This window comes from Leucopleurus acutus (assembly GCF_964270905.1).
Source record: "Leucopleurus acutus genome assembly, chromosome: 17".
In the NCBI taxonomy this organism is placed as follows: domain Eukaryota; kingdom Metazoa; phylum Chordata; class Mammalia; order Artiodactyla; family Delphinidae; genus Leucopleurus; species Leucopleurus acutus.
In genome coordinates, this window is record NC_139159.1 from 520,965 (window position 1) to 543,835 (window position 22,871).

Sequence of the window (22,871 nt, forward strand, 5' to 3'; positions counted from 1 at the left end):
GGTTGATTGACTCTCAGCTGGCTCCCTCACTTGAACCACAGAACCCTGAGGATATTCCAGACTCTTCTCTTTCCTCCCAAGTCTGCACGTAACTAGTGTCACCTAGATGCACAGGAGGGTCGGATCTGTTGCATACAGTGCAGTCTTAGAATGTCAGGGCTTCGCCCCCCACAGAGAACCCAGGTTAAGAAAGGCTGTGATGACTCTTGGTTGGTCAACATTGCCATATGGCGATCCAGGGAAAGCCGTAAGATATGTGACTTACCTCGGCACTCCCAAAACATGTGCCCCACCTGGGCGCCTTCTTCCTTACTGTGCACTCAGTCACAGACCCTAGGCTGTTCAGGTTCAGTGGTGGATGGCCGTGGGAAAGTGGGAATACCAAATGACCCTCGTTTGAGAGTGATTAGGGGATAAATGAGAGAAAACGAGACCACAGTCTCCCCAGGGCTGTTCAGTTGATTTGGCACATTTTGAGTAAAAACTTTCTTAGCCAAGATCCCTTTTTCCCTTCGTATATCTTGTTCTAATTTAGAACTTGACCAGGACACTAAAACTCCTATCCTTTGTAGCAGTGTAAAGATCTCACCTTGTAAATTACCTGTATAAAGCATCTTAATACTGATTGTTGTCCATAAGAGTAGGAGCTACTTCTTATAACTTTTGTTCCTACAAAGCCTGAATAAATGCCTGTCAATTAATTCAACTTAGTGCACCAAGCACGTATTGATCATCTATAATGCACAGCTAAGGGCTGTGATGGGTACATAGGGAATAAAAAGTATGATCCCATCCTCGAGAAACTTCCAGTCAAAAAGGAGAGAGAAGAGATCTACTCAAGTTTTTATAAGATAGAGTAGAATGTGATAGAAACTAAAATAAAGGCAAAAAATAAACCATTTTGCATACAAAGAAAAAGGAAGAATTGTTTACATTATGGAATGAGAAAAATCGTGAAAGAAATGGAATTTGAGTTTGACTTTGACTTTGAAAAATGAGCGTCCTTAGACAAGTGGGGTGGTAGGGAACATCAGATTCGTTTAGAGGAAGGAATGGGAACCAGGTCTCAGGTGGGGCTGAGGCTGCAGGAGCTTGGTCTTGGACTCACACATGCATGCATCCGGAGACACGCAGGAGTCACTGGGGTGCCCTGGAAGGCCCGTGACTAGTTGAGTGACATGACCAACTCTGTCCCTTAAGAAAGATTACTTTAGCAGCAACCTGCAGGAGTGGCCAGAGGGAAGAATGAGGTTAAAAGATGAGTTGGGAAACACCTGCCTAATCCATGTAATAAGCAGAACAAGACAGCAAAACAGGAATGAGAAGGATGGATGATGTTAAGAAGATAAATATGGAGCAGATGGATTGGCTGCAGCAACTGGATGTGGAAAAACGGAAATAAAGATCACTGTCAAGTTTTGGAAGAGAGTGACCGGGAGAATGGTGGGGCCCAGTTACACAAAGAGGGAACACGCAGGAAGAGCCACAGGTTTGGACCAGAAGATACAGAGCTTTAGGAGTCCTCTGCAGGATGATGGTAAAGTAATAGGACTAGATTAGAGGCGATTCTGGCCAGTTACGCTTGCTCAGTATTCATTGGACCTAAATAAATAGAGCAGCAACTTTAGTCTGTGTATCCTGGGAAGAATAGATGCATTTACACAACTCTTTGCTAATGATAGACCAAAACTCTGATTAAATCCTCTCGTTTGGTGAGTTCAGACTCTTTCTTTCTTTTTAAGACCTACACTCATATACTTCATTATTTTTTTAGATATCACTGGCATGATGTATATGTTCTTTTAAAATTTATAATACCTTATATTTGTGGTCAGCAGATTTTTGACAAGGGAGACACACATTTCAACTGTAAAAGAATAGTAATTCCAACAGAAAGCACTGAGACGACTGGATATTCCCATTCAAAAGAGTTAAGTTGACCCCTGCCTCACACCATACACAAGAATTAATTCAAAATAGATCCTAGGCCTAAACCTAAGAACTAAAACTGTAAAACTCAAAAGAAAACATAGGGATATCTTCATAAACATACATATTAGGTAATTGTTTCTTACCTATGGCACCAAAAGCATATATAACAAAAGAAAAATCCATAAATGGGGCTTCATCAAAATAAAAACTTCCGTGCTTCAAAGGACATTGTCAAGAAAGTAGTAGACGAGCCAGAGAACAGGAGAAACTTTTTTTTTTTTTTTTTTTTTGCGGTACGCGGGCCTCTCACTGCTGTGACCTCTCTGGTTGCGGAGCACAGGCTCCGGACGTGCAGGCTCAGCGGCCATGGCTCACGGGCCCAGCCGCTCCACGGCATGTGGGATCTTCCCAGACCCGGGCTCAAACCCGTGTCCCCTGCATCGGCAGGCAGACTCTCAACCACTGCACCACCAGGGAAGCCCAGGAGAAACTTTTTGCAAATCACATATCTGATAGGGGACTTGTATCCAGAGTATATAAAAACTAATACAACTCAATATAAAAAGAGAACCCAAATTAAAAAAATAGAGGATTTGAATGGACACTTCTCCAAAGAAGATGGCCACGAATCACTTGGTAATCAACATCATTAGCCATCTGGGAAATGCAAATCAAAACTACAGCGGCTACCACTTCACACCACTAGGATGGCTGTAATAAAAAAGACAGACAATAATAAGTGTCGACAAGGATTTGGAGAAATTGGAGCCCCTCATACTGGCTGGTAAAATGGTACAGACACTTTGGAAAACAGCCTGGCAGTTCCTCGAAAAGCTAAACATAGCATTACCACATGATCCAGCAGTTCTACTCCTAGGTATAAACCCAAGAAAATTGAAAACATATATCTACATAACTTCTGCACTGACATTCATAGCAGTATTATTTATAAATGCAAAAAAGTGGAAACAACCCAAATGTTCATCACCTGATGGATGGATAAACAAAATGTGACATATCCATACAGTGGAATATTATTCAGCAACAAGCAGGAGTGCAGTGCTGGCACCTGCTACACCTTGGATGCAACTTGAAAATGTTATGCTGAGTAAAAGAAGCTAGTCTCAAAAGGCCACAACTTTCATGATTCCACTTATGTGACATATTCAGAACAGGCAAATCCGTAGAGACAGAAAGTAGATGGGTGTGTTGCCAGGTACTTGGGGGAGAGGAGAACAGGGAGGCTGCATAACAGGTTGGGGTTTCCTTTTAGGGAAATATTCTGGGACTAGATAGTGCTGGTGGTTGCAGAACACGTGCGTGTACTTAACGCCACCAAATTATACACTTGAAAATGGTGAAACTGGAAATTTTATGTGTATTTTGCCGCAGTATTTTTATTTGGATGAGTTTTATGGTATGTAAGTTAGGTCTCAAGCTGTTATAAAAATAAAAGGCTTAGTAGCTTGATTATTACCAGGGAGCTATGCTGAGGGAAAAAATTCAAACCCAGAGATCATATACTAGATGATTCCATTTTTATAACATTTCAAAAGTGGCCACATTTAGAAATGGAAGACAGATTAGTGGCTTCTAGATGCTGGGGATGGAGGGTAGGGAGACAGAGGGAGGTGCGTGATAAAAGGCAGCCTGAGGGGTCCTTGGGGCGGTGGATACAGGATCCTCCACAGGTGATAAAACTTCACAGCACCACACACACACATACAGGCACCAGTGGGGTGGGTGAGACCTGAACCAGGTGGTGCTTGCAGCTGTGAGGTGTCTGGTGTGATGTCTTACTGTGCCAGTCAGGGCACAGTGTGCCACTGGGGGAAAGGGGCAGAGTGTGTGAGGGTCTCACACCTGCACGTGAATCTGCACTTTCCTCCGTCGAAATTTCAATTAACAAAAATGTGTAAGAGTAGCTATGTGTCTTTGAAAACTTGTTCTGGAGGCAAACTTGTATGAGTGTATAAAACGTCCTCTTCTGACCTGTCTCGGCCCAGTCAAGTCTTATCTCCAGGAGTGGTAAAACCGCAGTCCGAGTGCAGGACGCCAGTTACGTCCACATTATTTGTGTCCTCCTCAAAAGACCACGCTTGCAGCAGCGTTTGTTGTTTGGTTAATTTCAGCAAGGCAGTATTTTCCAAAAATAAAGAGGAAGTGTAAGTGTGGAAAAGGCCTTTCTCAGGCTTCTTGCCATCCTTTAGTTAAGTGAGTTTTAGCAAAGAACGACTGTTAACTCCTTCTTGTTCACTGGTATTAGAAAGTTTCCGTGTCACACTTTTATTTTAGCAAAGAGGAAATATGATTTTTTTAATGAATAAAAACCCCATTTCTGTGCAGTAGAGATCATCCTGCTAACATCTCATGTTAGAAAGATAAACAGCAGGATTAGCTGTTTACTTTAGGAGCGTGGTCTGCTTGTTTTTCAGGAGGACACAGTGTCCTGCTGTATCTGGTTTCCCGTCTGCGCGCGGCTTGGAGCTGGGAAAGGCCCTGCCCCCTCCGCGCACCCTGCTCTTCGCCCTCTCCTCCCCTTCGGGGTCACGTCCAAGCTCCCCTCCCAGTCTCTCTTCCCCTTTTTCTCTCTCCTGCTTCTTTTTCTCACTTCATCCTCGAATTTCTTCTGTTTCTTCCTTAGATTAGGGCTTAGTAAGGGCTTATAACATGGAGAGAAAGATCCTTGTTGATCTTCAGAGGCTGCTTCGGTTGACACTGACCTAGAATAAAACAGCCAGGCCTGACTCTGATTCCGGGAATTCTTGGTGGACTGCTCAGAACTGCTTCCATGACTCGTGTAAACATCCCACATGTCACTTCGTCTGCTTCTCTCGGAACACAAGCGTTCACAGACACACACGCACACATACCCATGTTCGCTGCTTCTTTCTTGCTTTTCTTAATTTATGTATCTATGATATTGAGCCAATGAATGAAAGGAGGGAAAGTAAATATTTTTGAAAAGTTGGGGAGGGGCATTTAAAGCTTCAAAGAGGGATTATCGTCTCACTAAAACCCCCTCTGTGAATCAACAGTTTTGTTTTCCTTATTTCTTGTGCTTTGTTCTGGTACTTTCACAGCCTAACAATACAGGCATTTTTAGAATTTTTAAAATGTTCTTTAATTAGCATGATGAGGCGTTCAGCTGGTAAGAGAAGGAAGGAAGCATTCTTAAAGATAAACATTAACTGCACGATGGACTTTCTACTCCCATCGTGATGTGGCCGGATGGAACCGTGCACCTCTTATCTGTATTGTTTTATGCTGCTGGGCATGTGCTGTGGAGTGTGGCTTCACTTGGCATCAGTTTTAGTCAGTTCTTCCAGCCTCACCCTCGTGGCTCAGAAATGCACAGAGTCGAGGCGCTGCAGCCGAGGGCTCTGGGGCCACGCGAGGTGTTGGTGATTCTCCATCGCTTTACCCAGAGAGGAGCTTTACTTACCATGAAACTGGGGAGCTGGGTGGTGAGGACGGCACCACGAGGCGGATCACAAGCTGGTGTCAGGAGTGACGACGTCACGTCTGTGGCGGTGGGCCCTCTGCTGCTTCGAGCACGTTCCTCTGAGCCCCTTCACGCAGGAGATCAGCCCTTTTACAGAGGTGCACACCTCCTACGGGCTCAGGAGAGCTGACAAGTGATGTGACGGGAAAAAACCACCTTCTGGTCGATTAAGTGTGTTTGTAACGAAGTGGATTTGCCTGGTGGGTGAAGGAAAGCACGACGCTGAGCGCAGATTAGGTGCAGGCTCTTCGCTAGGTGCCGAGCAGATAAAGTTGCCTGGATTTAAGGGTTCCAGAGCCGAAGCTCCCAGCAGCTGGCCACGTCCCCCAGCCGCAGAGCTGAGGCAGCCCCTCCCAGGCCGCTGCCGCCCAGCACCATGTGCTGAAAACCATGAACGTGGGTGAGGGGTTTTATTTGGTGACGGTCAGTGTTTTAGGCGTGGGTGGAACACTGATCTGAAATAAGTGGTGTTCGCCTGCCAGACTGTTACTGCGAGAGGTTTGAGCGGCGAACTCTATCTCAGGGAGCGAAGTAGTTCTGAGGCTCTTACTCTTAACCACGGACATCCCCCTTCCTCCCTGGAGACATTCTCTCTGTGCTGGTCTAGCGTTTACCTAAGCTGACCACTTCTGAAGACAGCAGTGTCCCTGTCAGGCGAGGCATGGGACTCCCGGCACCAGGGCTCAGTATGTGTGGAAAGTCACCTGCAGCCAGAGCCCGAGGTTGCCCATCGCCAGCAGCCCGGGCTGTGGAGTTGCTGGGGATCCTTGGCGTCCTGGCCGGAGGGCGAACGGACGCACCCAGCCTGCTTCCCAGAGCCGAGACCCCATCCTGTGAGCGCCGACCCCTGACGTGATCTTAAAATGTCGGGTCTCCTCGTCTCCATGTGGCTAGGCCGCAGCTCATCCAGTATTTCAGGGATACTTAGGGGCAGTGCTCGTGTCGGCTGCGTGTCCTGCTGGGCTCGGCCACTCTGCTACCTCAGGGCGGGGCCCGAGTGCCTCCCGTGTGGAGCTGGAACCGTCTCACCTGGCGCAGACGAGGTAACTGATGTGGCGTCCAGAGCCGGCCCCCCGTGTCCACGGGGACGGGCAGCCAGGAGCTGGCTGGTGCTGGGGCAGGGCCAGGCCCAGCCCTCCGTGCCCTGCGGCGAGCCCTGTCCTCCCCCGGGCCCGTGTCGGTCAGCTCTGTCCGTGACCTCCCGGCTCAAGTCACTTGGCTGGTCTGGATTCCCTGGCTCCTCTGCTCTGAAATGAGACCCACGTCTGGGCTGCCCACACCCGGGGCTGCGCTTCATTCTCCACTCCACTCACCTCTTCAGAAATCTTAGGCCAGTGTAGACTCTTCCGGTCCCTTGTCCATCCCCCAAGACTGTGTGCTTCAGTCTCTGCCCTGAGATGTTGCCCTCACGCAGGCCCACCTGCTGACCGAGGCCAACGGGACGCACTCGCGTGACGGCTGGGGGGCGGGTGGGGCCACGTGATGACCGGACAGGCTGGTGCCTGACGATGAGTGTCGGCCACCCAGTACTGCCAGAGCCGCAGGCTTCTTAGGAAAACAGGAAACGAATTTTATATAAAATCCCTTAATTTTTAATATTTGCTGCTAACTTTTTAAAAAAATTTAACACTTTATAAACTAAAGAAAACACATGAGCCAGTGGAGCTCAGCCTGTGAGTAGCCCTTTGCAGGCCCCCTGTTTCCATCGATTAGGGCAGCGAACTCACACGCGGACCGCCGAGGCTCTGAAAGTGCTCGGTTCAAGCCAGCCTCCTGCCTGTGCCAGCGGTTGTATCTCTGAAACGGAGCATTTGGTCTAACGCCTGTTAGTGTCCCCCATGACTCGCCCGTGGCGGGAGGCGGGGGTGCTGGCTGGACCGGGCCAGCGATTCACCACCTGGGCCCAGGCAGCGCCCCCCGCCCACAAACAGGGAGCCCCCGGCACGGGCCTTTGCGCACAGCAGAGGCGCCCCTCCAGGGAGATGCCCTTGCCTCCTCCCCGTTCCCCATCCCGCCCCTTTACAAGTGCCTCGAGTTTTTAATTTTTCATAAACATAACTTTGATTTTAAATCAGGAGCAATGCATGGAAATACCCACATAGTACATAGTCTTTCCCCTTATTACCACTTTCCCCCTGTCTTCTTTTTCTTTCTTTTGTATTATTTTCCAGCCTTCTTTCAACTTCTCAAGCATGGAAAAGCTCGTTGCCATCCCAGGTTCTGTGTGTGCTGTGCTCTCTGCTCTAAGTGTGCTTCTCTCAGCCCTGTGCAGGGTGGGCTTCTCTTTCTTCAGGACGCAGCTTAAAGATCACCTCTTGTAAGGAGCCTTCCCTAACCACCTGGCCAGGCCACTCCACCCCGGTGCTTTCTCGCAGGCCCTCTGTTATTTCCCTCCTGTAATCCCACAGCCTGTGATTGTATGTTTACCTGTGCCAGGCCTTTCCCTAGGGAGGTTCAGAGGGCACCTGCACAGGCCTGGGCCCGCAGCAGTCCTGCTGTGTTTAGCACATAAATAGACACCCCTAAGGCCAGGGCACTGTTTGGGGTACATTGACAACCCCGTATGTGCCACTGTTACTCAGAATCTTGTGACACTGATTTTGAGGCTCTGCAGCCCTCTAGACCTCGCTACATCAAGCGCTTCTGTGTCTGACCCAGTAATTTTGTATTTGGCTCAGTTCTTGTGTTCAAGCAAATCAAGATGTCTTTTAAGAAAAAAAGAACAGCTCACACGTAAGTCTACAAACTCAGAGAGTTTCCAGATACTCTCAGAACCTGGAAATAATGGCTACAGAGCCATTGTATTTTCTTACCCGGCGCATGCTAACTATCCAGAGGATCTCTGCTTACACAGTGGATTCTCCCCTTCGTGGAGTTTCAGCTGGAGAAAGCTGTAAAAAACAATCATGTGAAGCCTCTGGAAATTGTCCTAAGGGCATACAGCAAATGGGGAAACATTCCTTCAATGGAACCAAGAAAATCTGATAAATCTCACTAAGAACAGTGAGTCTGTGGCCCTTGAGCCCTGACCGCCCCCCCCAACCACTGCTACTCTGAGGCTTTACTCCAGGGAGTGCAGTCAAGAAGACAACCCCCTCCCCTCAACTCCCAGTCCAGGGCACATTTCACTCTAGGAGGGCTGCCCACTAGCATCCCTTATCCTCAGGCCCCTGTTGCAGAAGCTCAACCCCAGGTGTGGTGGGCCAAGAATACTGGCCCAGTTGTCCTACCCCAGCCCGCCACAGGGTAGATGCACCACGCAGAGAGGCTAGCCTAGAAGACCAGCGCCACCACCCCCCCCCCCGCACCCACTCTAGAGCAGAGGTGTCAGTCCAGGCAAAGGGGGCACTGCCCAGAGGGAGACAGGTTATGGCGAAGAAGAAGAGCTCTGTAGGGCTGCATGAGATGGCGGGAGAATTCCATGCCCACGAGTGTTGTTGAAAACAATGAGGATCTTGGTGGAGAGAGGTTCAGAGAGTGCTTGTAATTTCCTGACTCTTTATCAACAAGCAAAGGACAGAGCAATGAAAAGTTAGCAGAGAGAATCAGGGAAAAGAGACCACCAAGAGCCCTCCTGGAATCACAGTCAGACTTGAGAGACAGGAACGGTGTGCTCTCAGGAGCACTGACGGCCCGCATGGGAAGGTTGGGGTACGAGCCTCACTTCCCTGAAGGCCTCAGGACCACCTCCAACCACACTAGATGAACAGTTGGCTGCTTTGAACCAGGGGCAACTCTGGGAAGCCAGACTTTAAAATCGCACACAGGTCTGGCCATCTGACCTGCCCAAGGCCACATCTTCACAGGTGTGATTAGGGAGGGGAAATATGAGCTCTGGCCAAAGGAGAGGGATGAGGACAAAAACCTGCACTCCTTGAACTATGAGATCGACCTCCAAGACACACATGTCCAGTGGTAAAGATTAAAAGTCTGACTGGCTAAGGATGCTCAAGCACAACCTTTCACTAATAAGTGGCTTCGCTGACCTAGGGACAGCCTCTGGGTAGCCATGTGAAAAGACAAAAACAAGCAGACAATCTGAGCAGGACCATCAGAGACTGCAGCCTGCAGGGAAGAGCTGTTCAGACAGTCACTGAGCAAGTGAGTAAACTACATCATCAAGCCTTGGCGGAGAGGAGTCAAGGATCCAGAGTTGCCGCAATTTACTATCCAGCACGCCCAGTTGTCAACCAAAAATTGCAAGGTTTGCAGAGAAACAGGGAAGCATGACCCATACATGAGGGAAAAAGCAGATGATAGAAGCCGCTTCTGAAGGGCCCAGTTGTTGGACTTAGCAGACAGAGATTTTAAAACAGCCATTATAAATACGTTCAAAGAGCAGAGGGAACCATGTCTCCAGACTACAGTGTGTAGATGACAGAGTCTAATCAAAAGGAGGATATCAGTAAAAAGACACAAACTGGAAAGAACCAAATGGAAACTCTGGAGTTGGAAAGTATAATAACTGATATGAAAAATTCACTAGATAGGCTCAACAGTAGATTGGAGCTGGTAGAAGAAAGAATCCATGGACTTGGATCCAGAATAATGGAGCTAGTGCAGCCCGAAGGAGAGACAGAATGAAGAGTGCTCACTTTGACAGCACTTACACCAAAATGGGAACATACAGAGAGTAGCATAGCCCCTGTGCACATGACATGCAGATTTGGGAAGCATTGCACATTTGTAAGCCCTTTGTCAAACTTAAAACTCTTCCCCAAGAAAAGAGGATTGTAATTTCAATAGGATGTTAAAACTTAATCTCAAATTGATGACTGCAGAGTATTTTAGCAATTAAAAAAATGCTTGTGAAGACTTTTTAATAACTTAGTCTTTATGAAGAATTAAAACATACCATGATTATCTCTGCACTATTATGGAAATCTCACAAATGACAAATAAATATTCTAAGGGGAGAAAAGAATGAAGAACCTCAGAAATGTGGAACACCATTAAGTGCACCAATACACATGTAATGGGAGCGCCAGAAGGGCAGGGGAGTGGGGGAGGGAACAGAAAAGATATTTGGAGTAATAATGGCTGAAGATGGCTCAAATTGGACTGGAAAACTTTACACATCCAAGAAACTCTATGAACTTGTAGTAGGATAAACCTAAAAAGAGACGTACCCAAATGCGTCATAGACAAAATGTTGAAAGCCAAAGATAAAGTCTTGAAAGCAGCAAGTGAAAAGTGACTCCTCGTGTAACAAGGGACTTCTCGTTAGAAACAGTGGAAGACTAGAAGGCAGTGGGACAATATTCAGAATTCTGGAAGAAACAAATAACTTACATCCCACTTTCTTTTTGACCTTTAAATCCTGAGGTTAAGTCAGTAGGATTGAACATTAATTTTTCTACTTTAGGCAACTCAGCTCCTCATTTTTGTAAAATCCAAAGGCCACCATTGTTCATCTTCATTTTGAAGTATTCTAGCTTTTCACTTGTTTGATCCAGACCTAATTATAAGCCACAGAACCCTACTCTTTGTGTAAAATTTTCTTTTTCCAGTCAACCATGAGAAATGAGTTTGTACTATATAAATGTCTTATAGCTACAACATATTAAATAATGTCACACATATGGAAATGTTAAGACTAATATATTTAAGATAGATAGGACATTCTTCTGGGTACCACCTGCTACATATTGCTCCTGAACAGACTAAAACCATATGGGCATCAGGCGAGCAGTCAGGGATATTTCCTGGTGTTCTTGGGTATAAAATATCGTATTGCAAGAAGAATTGAACATAGTAATAATCGTATGTGATTTCAATGTATTTTTTTCTCCATAGACCTGATGAAGTAAATTTTAGAAAAGTTATTGCTAGCAACATTTTGGTGATAATTTTCAAGGAATACCTATTAATATCTTTGAATATTAGTGTTTGATAAAACATAATTTGAAATGTTTTAAATGGAAGTAGATTTCTACGGTGGATCTACAGTGGATTTCTAGTGAAGGAGAAGGAAATTCTGGTCTCTGTACTGAATCAAAAACTGTCTCCTAAAAGAGCAAATGTGGATCCTTTTTTGTAGAGTCTGCCTTCTCGTGCAAGATGCCCTTGGACTCTTCAGTGAGGTGCACTCGGAGGGCGCCGTCCTGAAGGACAGGGAGTTGGAGGGCAAGTCCTGCAGGCTGGCGGGAATGAAGGTTCTGCAAAAGGTCACCAGAGGAAGGTGAGGACACCACAGTAGCATCCAGTTTGCTACAGTAACATCTGTAATTTCATTTTTAAAGACAATAAACTAGGATCCTAGAGTCTGCCTCTAAGACAAGGTCACGAGTTGGGTGGAGCCCATAAAGTACTTATGGAAGAAAAATTATCATTGACAACAAAAATAATTATGCAGGTTTAGTGATTCACAATTTTATTAAAATTAGGATTAAAAATGTCATATATATGTATTTTAATTCTAAAGTTTTTTCTTTATTTTTCCTTATCTGTACTAATAAGGCAGCTTTGCATGAGTCAGTTATGTAAGTGAAAATATAACTGAGTGAAAAGGCGTTTTATAAGTGTTAAGCAAAACTCTTAATTTGTCACGTTTTTTGCTTTCCATAGCAAGAAAGCTTGTTTTCTGTCACGTTTCGTGGCTCCTCGCGCTAGATGTTTTGGGTGGCGGTGGTACATAGATCTGGCCCCAGCGTGGGTTGTTCCATTCCAGTGAGCATCTTAATCTATGAATTAGGGAGCAGAAGAAACCTTTTCGGTGGAACGATCCAGTCATATAGAGAATTAGTGTAAACGGTGAATTTGGGTTTCTCTCATCATAGCCTCTTTCCTCAAGCAGTGTGTAATTTTAGCTGTCTTAATGCTACTGTCTTACTTAGAGCAACGTCTGAGCTTGTAACAGTGCGGGTGGGAGGAGCCGTTGGGAGGAGCCTTGGGAGGCGCCTGTTGGGAGGAGCCCTTGGGAGGCTCCGTTGGGCGGCGCCGTTGGGCGTATGCGCAGCTCCTAGTCCAGTGGTCTGCATACGGGCCCTTCCGGCTGTGCTCCGTCCAAACTGACTGGCAGCCCGCTTTCCCCGGCCCCGCCCTGTGCCGCATCTGTCTCTCACGTGCCGCTGAGTGGCGGCTCCACCCAGGACCCTGTTTTCCTGAAGGACAGGCCCCTGTGAGCCCTGCATTGATTCATGTACACTCGGCTCTCCTAACAAATGCTTCCTTTTGCTTACAGGGAGGCTGTGTTACAGTGGAATTGCTTTATGGATTAGGGAGGGAGCTGCCCAGGTATTTGGAAAGCTTAAGTGGGTCACATGAACCTTATCGTTTCGAAGGCTGAACCCCATGTAGTCCTCAGTTTCAGAATCACAGGCATCTGGAAAGACCGTGTGTAGTGGTGGTAAGTGAGGTGCTGCTGTGGCGTTGGCCTGACGGCATTAACCCCACCGGGGCCGTGTAGACCTCCCTGACATACATTCGGCACCAGCCTCGCACCTGAGCACGCCGGGGTACTGGGGCTCCCCATCTCGGGCGCCTCAGTGGAGCCCCTCCAGCTGGCAGGTGTCCTGGTGTCCTGCAGGCCAGAGGAGTCCACTCCTGGGGACGTACTTCCTGCTGGCGACTGGGGACCCAACTCCAGGGAAATACTCATGGGGACTGACAGAGCCAGGAGGGGTCCAGGGGCTTTGCTCTAAAAAGTACATGCTTTGCTACCATGATGCTATACAGCCATATGTGTACCTAATGTTTAATCTGGTTTTTGTGGGTTACACTGGAAGCCTTGCTACTATTTACAACATTGCCATAGGAAATGTTTTTTCCACGGGAAATGCACTGACTATTCTGAATAATTCATTTACAAACTTTTGGAACCCATCCATTTTTAAGTTGGACTAAAATTTGACAAAGTATTGGATACTTTTTTAGGTTGGAATTAATTTCTTTATCCTATGTGTTTAACTTTATTTTAGCATGCAACTATCCAAATAAATATTAAGATTGTCTTTTTGTTCTTTTGGAAGCTGTATTTCTTCAAAACAAATTATTAAATAGTTTTGGAATGCTGAATGTTATAATTGCCTATTAGTGACATCATCCACTGTCAGTCATCCATCCACGGCCCAGTAAACACAAATTGTCTCTTTTCTTCCCCCCCAATTATTGTGTTTCATAGCAACTCTCATAAACCTTAACAAAATATATTTCTGATAAACCTTAACGAAATACACTTAGTTCCCAGAATTCAAGCTAAAATGATTAATTATAATTATATAATTCCAATATCTAATATAGAAAATTATTTTTTGCCATTTGGAAGATAGTTTTACGTTTGGGCTGATCGCGGAGCCTTTGAAATCTTAGCTCCCCGGTCTCATCTGGTCCACAGTCACAGTGACGGAAGTCACTGCTCCCTGTGGCGCTTTGGGTGGACTGGCGGCCTTGGGGCTGGGCCTGTGCAGGGCGTCCCACCCTGTTCACCTGCCGCCTTGGGAAGAGTTGCAGGAAAACAGCTGTCATGTCTGTCGCATTTCTCTGACCGCTTTTTGGAGTTGTGTGTCCATACTGACTCGTTAGGGTGAGAAGAGTCAGAAAAATACCCTGGATGTAAAGGAAAAGACCATTTTAAAACAACACTGCTGAGGCATGTGCCTCTCCCTGGCTCTCTGCGTCCCTGGAGGACTCCAGGCTGTTTGTCCAGGGGCTGAGGCGTGTCCCCTGACCTTTGTCCTCCCAGGTGGCCTCTGCAACAGTTTAGAGGTCAGACAGGCTGAAAACTCACTTTACTTTTGTGTCTTAGTTCTGTGTATGAGCTTTATCTTTTTATTGCTGATTATTATGTGCTCTTTTTTTTATGTGATAGGGTAATACTGAGGGAAAAAAGATTTTCTGCAACATCTTAATCCTATAAGTATGGAAAATATAGTTAGCATATTTTTGGCGGGGGAGAGGAACCTCTTTCAATTCAAAGTCCTGCTAATACTTATGTTCCTACTTGTTAAAACAAAAGCCACTAATCTGTCTAAAATACATTATTAATGTATAAGTGACTATTTTATTTAGATCTCTTTAAGAGTAACGTACTGGAGAAGACTGTTGCAGAGCATTTAGTCAGCACTCACCGTATACAGAGGGGTCTATCTGAGTGCTGAGAATGACAGGGAAGCAACTAACAAGATCTTTGACCATGAATTGCCTCCTTTTGAACTGGAGACTAGACCTGCCCAGGGATCCTGGGCGGTTGTTGCTTTAAGTGATGGGGCCTTAAATGGCTGGTCTTTTCCTCAAATTGGTAAGATGTTATCTGTGAAGACATGAAAGTAGGATTAGGAGAAAGTATAATTCAGTCATCTGTTCGTTAAATATTTAGGACCTCTTTGTGCTATGCCCCTGGCTGGTTGCTGCTGTGCTAGAGTTTTGGGATTTATCTGAAACCACAATATACTGAAATAAAAAGTCAGCTAGACAAAGCCTTAAATCCTATTATTAGGGATTCTGCATTGATCCAAGAGAAAATTAGGGCCCCTAGGAGTTTTTGAGAGAAGAAGAGGTAATAAAAATGAAAATAGAGTTAAGATTATTCTACTCTTGTACTTTTAATAGCTTTGAAATAGAAGGAGGGATTGGGCAGGGGTGCAGATTTGGAAACTTCTGCGGCAGTTGAGGGCGGGAGAAGGAAGAACGCATCACCACTGATTTTTAACTTCCAGTAGCTTCGGGGGCCAGGGGGGTGGGTGGCGCTCTCCTGGGAGCTGTGGTGATGCCAGGAGTGTAAAATAGCCCCCTTCTCCCAGAGCTCATGGACCAGCAGGAGAGCCAGGAGGAGGTCTCGAAAGACACCAGCCGGCGAGTGCCAGTTACAGAGCAGCCACTTTGCCCGGCTCAGAGGGCGGGTTCAGATTTGGGAACCCTGAAGAGAACGGGAGGGGCCTGGGGCTGAGGACAGGAGGGCGGGAGGACACGCCCCCTGATCTAGCCGTCCACTCACCCCCTGGAGCGGGTCCATCTGGTCAGCTTTGAGGATAGAGTGAGGGGTTGGGCACGTCGAGGGGGGTGTATTTCAGAGAATGGTCCGATTAATAGTTACTGTTTAAATGCCAGCTTTTGTTTTAAAGGTAACAGATTAAGTACTGATAAACTTTAAGTTAGAAGCCAGGCTTAGTTAGCATGATCACAAACTAACCCCATGGTCAGGAAACAGAAGGCCCTCGAAGCCCCCATGCTGCTCCCCAGCCCGGTGCCCTTAGGGCTGTTGGTCTGGCCCGGGGTTGGGGGGGGCGGGGGGGGGGGCAGAGCACTCTCCCGTTCTCCGGGTGGCGCCTTTGTCTCTTGCAGCCGCTGCTTTGGGTCCAGTGCTCAGGGCTGTGTGGGATTCTCAGGACCTGTGTCCCACCAGAGGGGTATATTGTCATGTAAACTTGAGTGACATTTTAGCAATAATACACAAGCGTTAACAGTGGTCTGAGGAGCCCTGGGATGGCTCCCCCAGCTGGCCCGTGCTGTGTCCCAGCTGCTCAGCTCTGAGTCCCAGCGGTCTCTTGACATGCAGACCTGGTCTTGCCCCTCTGCATGGTGTAGACCATTGTGGATTAGGACGCCTCGTGGCCAGTGTCTGAGGCTGCCCTTCCCATCATAAGGCTCTGTTTCTCGCTCACCATTGTGTTTCTTGTATGTGGCTCAATTCCTGGCACTCGAGAGGCTCATAATAAGTATTTGTGGAATGCACATTCGTTGTCTGCTTGGGTTCATCTTAGATTCTTCTCAACGAGATTTGAATGTGTACACTTGTACTTTCTGAGCAGTAATTATTGGTGCTCAATTTTAGTGGGAAGAATAGAGACTAAGTTGGTCCCAAGACCAGTGTCCAGTGCAGGGTGAGGACCACGCCTTTTGTGCACCTTGGACTCAAGACCCTGGGTCCTTCTCACTAATAAGTCTAGTGGGTAACGCCTGAGGTTGTTGTGAAAGCACTTTATCCAGGATGGGATCCCATCTTATGGAGGAGGGCCTGGATCAGGTGAGGGTGACTGGTCAGAGGTCAGGCTCCACTGTGACTTTGGGCACCAGGGCGTTGGTCTCCTGGGAGACCCTGTGTGACCCACGTACATGGAGGTGCAGCAAAGGGAGTTTTTAGGGATCGTCCAGCACAAGTCGATGCGTGTGGGTTAGGGTCGTTGTGGAGGGATCATCTCAGTTGCTCCTTTAACAGGAAATAAGCAGTGGTGAGAGCTCTCCTGGGGAAAGAAACTTCAGTGGCAATTTCCTTCCTTTGAGTTCCCCTCTTCAGAAAGGCTGCCTCTTAAAGAGACAGAATTCCCTTGGGGTTTGAGGTCCAGAATCTTTTTGCTCATTGCTGTGGTTGGAAATCCTCTTTTAAGGGGACATACTTAAGAATTCTTTCATCATTTTGAAAAATAAAATTGTTGCCGGTAGGTTCACCACCCAAGTTAGTGGCAGGAGAGTAAAATGTCACCGAAAGAGAATGTACTAAATCCTGAAACCAGTGATGCTCAAAGAACTGCCCGAAAAGAACGAAGCACTGACCCGTGTGAAACATGGTGCTGAGTGAAAGAAGCCCACACAAAAGGCCACACGTTGTAGGATCCCGTTTATATGAAACGAACAGAACAGACAAGCCCATGGTGGCAGGACGCAGGTTGGGGGTGGCCAGGAGGAGGGGAGCAGGGAGTGACCGCTGACGGGCACAGGGTCTGATGGGGTGATGGCGACATTCTGGGGCTAGACAGCACTGTGCATGTGCTAAATGCCGCTGAACTGTGCACTTCAAAATGGTTAATTTTATGTTGAGTGAATTTCACCTCAGTCCTTAAAGGGGGCGGGGATGAACTGACTGCCTAAAAAGTGTTTACACTGAGTTATAAAAACAACTACAAATGTTTCATAAGTCCAGTTGGAGAAGAACTGTTTCTAAATGAAACATCTGGGCATAATTTCACATATCTCAAAAAGACCCAACTAGGGAATAGGGGCTCAGAAAGCAAATGCCGATTATTTAACCTTAACCATAAGGGTTATTTTGGGGAAATTAGGATATATGTTTAGTAAAATGGGCACCCCTCTAAATCAGTCATTACCTTTATTGTTCAATGAACAATCCTTAAGAAAACTATTGTATATCTATCTACCTAATCAGTGATAGAGACATTGACAAAGGGGAACACCAGCAGATTACAAAAGGCCTGACACACCCACCAGGTTGATCACAGGAAGAGGAGGGAAGAGAACCGCAGACCTCCTGAAAGAGACCTTTGAGCTGTGTAGGCCAAGCGTTAACTGTTGTCAAGATTACTGACCTAATAGTGTTTCAAAAACTATCCAGTAAAAATAAATTCACCCTTCCCTCAGTTAGGTAAAGAAGTTCTGCTCTGACTGGTCCTTGCATGTCTCTCTCCCTCAGTCATTCGTTAACACAGCACCTGGGTGTGGACGCAGGGATGAACTCACAGTTCAGTCTGACTTTCCAGTGGGGAAGCACTGACAGTCTAAGAAGATTTTTGCTGGAGTGGGTGGGGCTTCGCCGAGAAGGCCTTCAGGGTGTGACTTGTAGGTTCATCTGGTTGCTAGGCAGACACCCATGGAAGAGCACGTTCCCACCCATAAGTTCATTCCTGTTATCTTCTGACCAAAAATAGACTGTCATGCTGGAGCCAAGTGTTATCTAGCCTGGTGTCCTCATGTCCTCCGTAGCAGTTAATAGAGCATTCAGTAAATACCTGACTAAGAAATCAAGTCTGAACCAAAGCAAACTGTGCCAGTAGTTCTTGGCCACATAAGAATTCTTTCAGTAGCAATCTCAGAAGTGGCTCAGGGCTACCCCCTTGCTCCACCACCTTCCCCCAGTGACTGGGGGACAGAGTAGAACCCAGTTCACTTGGGGTGATTTGGCTGTGTCGGCCTGGCTGATGCGAGGGGACTTGCTGTTCAGAAGCAAACCCAAAGCTTCTGGAGGGAGCGTCGCTGGTCACTGAACGGAGGCATCAGAGGGGAAGTTGGGGGCCTTGGAACCACTGCCCCTGAGTCGCATCTTGACCCTCAGTGGTCAGCAGGACAAGTAGCTCTGCCTCCCCCCGGGGTTGGGTGGTTTGATGAGCTCACACGCGGAAGCGGCCCTGCACACCCTAAAACATGCAGAAGTAGTGGTTCTTCCCTCCCTCCTCCTCCTCTGTTTCTCTTTTCTAATTAACTGAAAAGTAAAACTCTGGCCAACATTGATGTAAGTCTTTCTTGTCTTGTTTTTACAAATAAAACAGGAAGAGAAAGATGAGTAACTTAGAAGAACTATAACTAGAAGTTGGGAGTGTTCCATTTTTTTCCAGGAAAGAAAATAAATCCTGTTGGAAATTGCTGGCCTTGTCAATTATCTGATAATAATGGGAGAGAATGGGTAATGAAGCCAGTGGAGTTAAAAAGTACAGAGAGATTTAGTTAAAACAGGGATCAAAGAAACCAGAAGGAAGATCTGATACAAGAACATAAAAGCAACTGCTCCCTGTCCCTCCAGGTTAGTAATTTATCTGGTGAATTCACCTGGCAGCACAGTAAGTCTGGAATTCAGCAAATGGGCAGGAATTTTTTTTTTTTTTTTTTTTTGCTTTTTCATTCATTCCTTCTCTTACAAATCTCAATACTCCCCCTCTCCCTGCACTATTCTCACAAAAATCATAATTACCTACCAGTAGGGGACCAGTAGTTTTAAAACTTTTGAACTTTAAAAAAATAGAATCCAAAGAGGAAGCTCCGTGTTAATAACAAACCAATGTGGAGCTATTCTGTTCAAAATTGGGAGGTGGTGTGTCGGGCCACCCAGCCCCCAGCCAGCTCCTAGGGCCACGTGGTTGGAAAGTAGGCATTGAGGACTGATTGCAGCTCTGAACATTGCACACATCAGTAAGGTTCTTTCTCTCCCTCTCTCAGGGTAACAGCCTGTGGCAGTAGCCGTTATTGTGAGGGCCCTGGGTCATGTGATTCAGAAGCTAAGTGGGGTGTTCCTTGTTAATCTCACATATGAAGTGCAAATCCTTAATTATGCTTCATTAAGTGCCTTCTCAAATTTGCAGAATCTTACGCATTTTTATCATAGGTAGAATACTCTTAAATCTTCATAAGTTTGCCAGTGAAATGCCTGTCTTTTCACGTGGGACACGGAAGTGGAAAGAAAAGAAGTTTCACTGTCACTGCAGCCCCTCTTTCCTTTCCTTCAACTCTCCAACTAGATGGCAGATTAGGTGGTGGCATCATTCACTATAGTTCACTACAGGCATCACCCGTGATGCCACCGCCAAATTCAGGACAAAATAAATTAGTCTTTATTGAAAAACAAATTATTGTGTTGTTAAATAAAGACCCTCAAGCTCCTGAAACTAAGTAATAACTTGGCTGCACGTCTGTGAGGTGGGCCTGGAGCCCGGTCCGTCAGAGTCCAGCGCCTGCATCTTTGGTGCTACAGCCTACACGTAATTACTTACAGTTTTAGGGGAATTCATTTCTGTAAATTTCCCATTTGCTTTATAGTCATAATCCCCGGCCCTCAAGTCAGAAATCTGACCATTTCTTGTCAGGGGTGTGGATGTTAGATTCTTGGTGTTTTCCATTGTTTTTGTTAAACAACAGCAGTGAGCCGTCTGTGCTGGAATTATCTTGAGTGGCCAGGAGGAGCATCAGATCCGTAGGAAATAATGACACTGGGGGCCTCAGGTCCAGTTCGGCATTTTTCTTTTCTGTTTACTTAGACACTTATTAATGAAAATATGACTTTTAAGAAAGATCATTTTCATTACTGTTTTTTTTTTTAAAGCAAGAGAATTTGCTCCTCTCCCTAGAATCACTGACAGTGGAGAGGATGGTCCCGAAGGCCCCTGGACCTGGACCGGGACTGCATGTTGTGAGCAGCCTCAGATCAGGCATTTCAGCATTATGTGCAAGGGAGGTAGTAGGACAGCCGCTGCTTTCACTGGTTGCTGCTGTAAAAATAAGTCACACGAAGAGTAAAGGGAATTTAATACTCCCCTCTCCACTGGTGTTCACTCCACATCTTTCTCATGAACGTAGGCATGTCTGTAAACAAAGAAGAATGGTTGCTTTTCCCTTTGGTGTCTTTAAGGGTGTCCCTTTCCAGTTTCTGCCTCTTCGCAGCAACAGACGTCAGTGTGTGCGCTCCTGTCTCCTTCTTTACGGTTCTTTATGGGGAAACACGACAGACGTATGGGCGATCCCCAGTTGCAGAGCGCAGTGAATGACTGGTAGGGCCACCCATGAAGCCACCACCAAATTCAAGGAACAAAATGTGCTGGGTGTCCAGGCATCACCCCCAGCGTGCTCCTCCTGGTAACGCCCCGTCCCCCCAAGATCACTGCAGTCCTCTGGTTTCCTCCGTGGTTTTCTTTATAGTGTTCCCAATGGGAACAGCAGGCTGTCTTTGGAAGAGTGCATGAAGGGAGGCTACTTCACATGTGAGCTCATGGTAATAGAATAGACTGAGAAGACAGGTTTGTCTCAGGTATCAGAGCGCACTGGTGATAGCGTTTGGTCGAAAGTATACGCATCTGTCAGAAAACCTGGGCTGACAGATTTTATGTGGAATGTGGCTGTTCCTGCTTCCACCCTGGTGAGTAGATCATGTGACACTTTTGAAATGATAAGGACCACCTGGGAATGAGACCAGCCTAAGAACTGTCTGCAGTTCCAGATAGCAGCATGCAGCAAGAATTCCTTCCTTCCCTTGTAGCTGAGTGTGTGTGTGTGTGTGTGTGTGTGTGTGAGAGTGTGTGTGTGTGTGTGTGTGTGTGTGATTTCCCGCCGAGGTAGAACAGAAATGTGCAAAGAACTTGTTTTATGGGCTTCCCTGGTGGCGCAGTGGTTGAGAGTCCGCCTGCCGATGCAGGGGACACGGGTTCGTGCCCCGGTCCGGGAAGATCCCACATGCCGCGGAGCAGCTGGGCCCGTGAGCCATGGCCGCTGAGCCTGCGCGTCCGGAGCCTGTGCTCCGCAACGGGAGAGGCCACAACAGTGAGAGGCCCACGTACCTCAAAAAAAAAAGAAGTCGTTTTATAATACAAAGTTGCGCTAGTTAATATTTTTATATCCTAGATCTTGAGGAAAGAATCTAGATTAGGAAAGATATTTTTTAATATTACTAGCAGATAGCCTACAAAATGTGCGGCCTTCCAAAGTTACAAATTTATCTTTCATAGTTATCTAATTTAAGCAGTGGTTCAAAGAGATAGTGCAGAAGGCTTAATTTCAGGTGTGTGTCTTTAATTTCCTTTCTTCAGTTTCTCTATCTGTTGAATAAAATTTGAAAAATATTGTCCTGAAATTCATTGAACTAGCCTTGGAAAATGTTTAGTAATTCCCCACATCTATAAGGTATTTGTGGAATATTCTTAGCAGAGAGTGGTCTCTGAGGTCAGAATGCCCGACCGACATGATGCCATCACTGTCTAATTCAGAAACAGTGTCATCACCCCCAAAAGAAACGCCTTCCCCACGAGCAGTCACTCCTCACCCTCCAGCCCCTGGCAACCACTAATCTGCACTCTGTCTCTGTGAATTTGCATATACTGAACACTTCGTATAAAGGAACCATCCTGGCTTCTTCCACTGCGCATCATGTTTTCGAGGTTCATCCATGTTGTATCGTGTGTCAGTACTTCACTCCTTTTTATGGCTGCCTGATACTCTGTTGTATGGATATACCAGACTTATTTATCCATTCATCAGTTGATGCACATTTGGGTTGCTTCCATGTTACTTTCTGGCTGTCATGAATAGTAATACTGCTATGAACATTCACGATGCACATATGGACATAAGTCTTCGGTTCTCTTGGGTAGATAGCTAGAAGTGGGATTGCTGGGTCGATGCCAAAGTGTTTTCCAAAGTGACTGCCCCATTTTCCTGTCTCACCAGCATAATGATGTAGTTTAGTCGCTGATTATCTAACCTCCTCAGGATCTCAAGGTTGCCATGGCTCCCATCAGTTTACTCATGATCTCCTGGGCCATCTGGTAGTGTCTGCTCTGGCAGCCAAACCTCTGAAGGAAATGCATTTCAGTATCAAGGCAAAAGTTTGTTTAGTTGATTCGAGGTTGTCTCGTGTGTGTATGAGAGTGACATAAAAGGACGTAAGGTGACACAAGCTACCTTCTGGAAGACAGTCGAGGGCACAGAGGGAGACGAAGGGAGGGAGGCAGATGGTAGAGAGTGGATCTTGAGTGGCGCACTTCCAGGCTTCATGGTCTCAGGACCCCTTAATACTCGTCAGAATTACTGAGACCCCCAAGGAGATTTTTTAAATGTGGTTATATTGATCAATAACTACTATATTAGAAAATAAAATGGAAAAAATTAAATATTTATTAGTTCACCTAAAAATCCTAAAAATAAACCCATTAAATAATAACAAATAGAATTTTTATGAAAAATATTTTCTAAACCAAGACAACCTTAGTGAGAAGAGTAGCCTTAT

General features: G+C 46.3%; 1 protein-coding gene across 2 annotated transcripts in view; it reads left to right on the forward strand.

The window, feature by feature from the left end:
- Window positions 1–22,871, forward strand: part of SPIDR (scaffold protein involved in DNA repair) — a 348,123-nt gene that overhangs the window by 298,600 nt on the left and 26,652 nt on the right. For both annotated transcript variants that reach the window (XM_082858553.1, XM_082858552.1), the window contains exon 11: window positions 11,478–11,618. In XM_082858553.1, coding sequence (XP_082714679.1) covers window positions 11,478–11,618 — 141 coding nt within the window. The remainder of the gene's footprint in view (window positions 1–11,477; window positions 11,619–22,871) is intronic.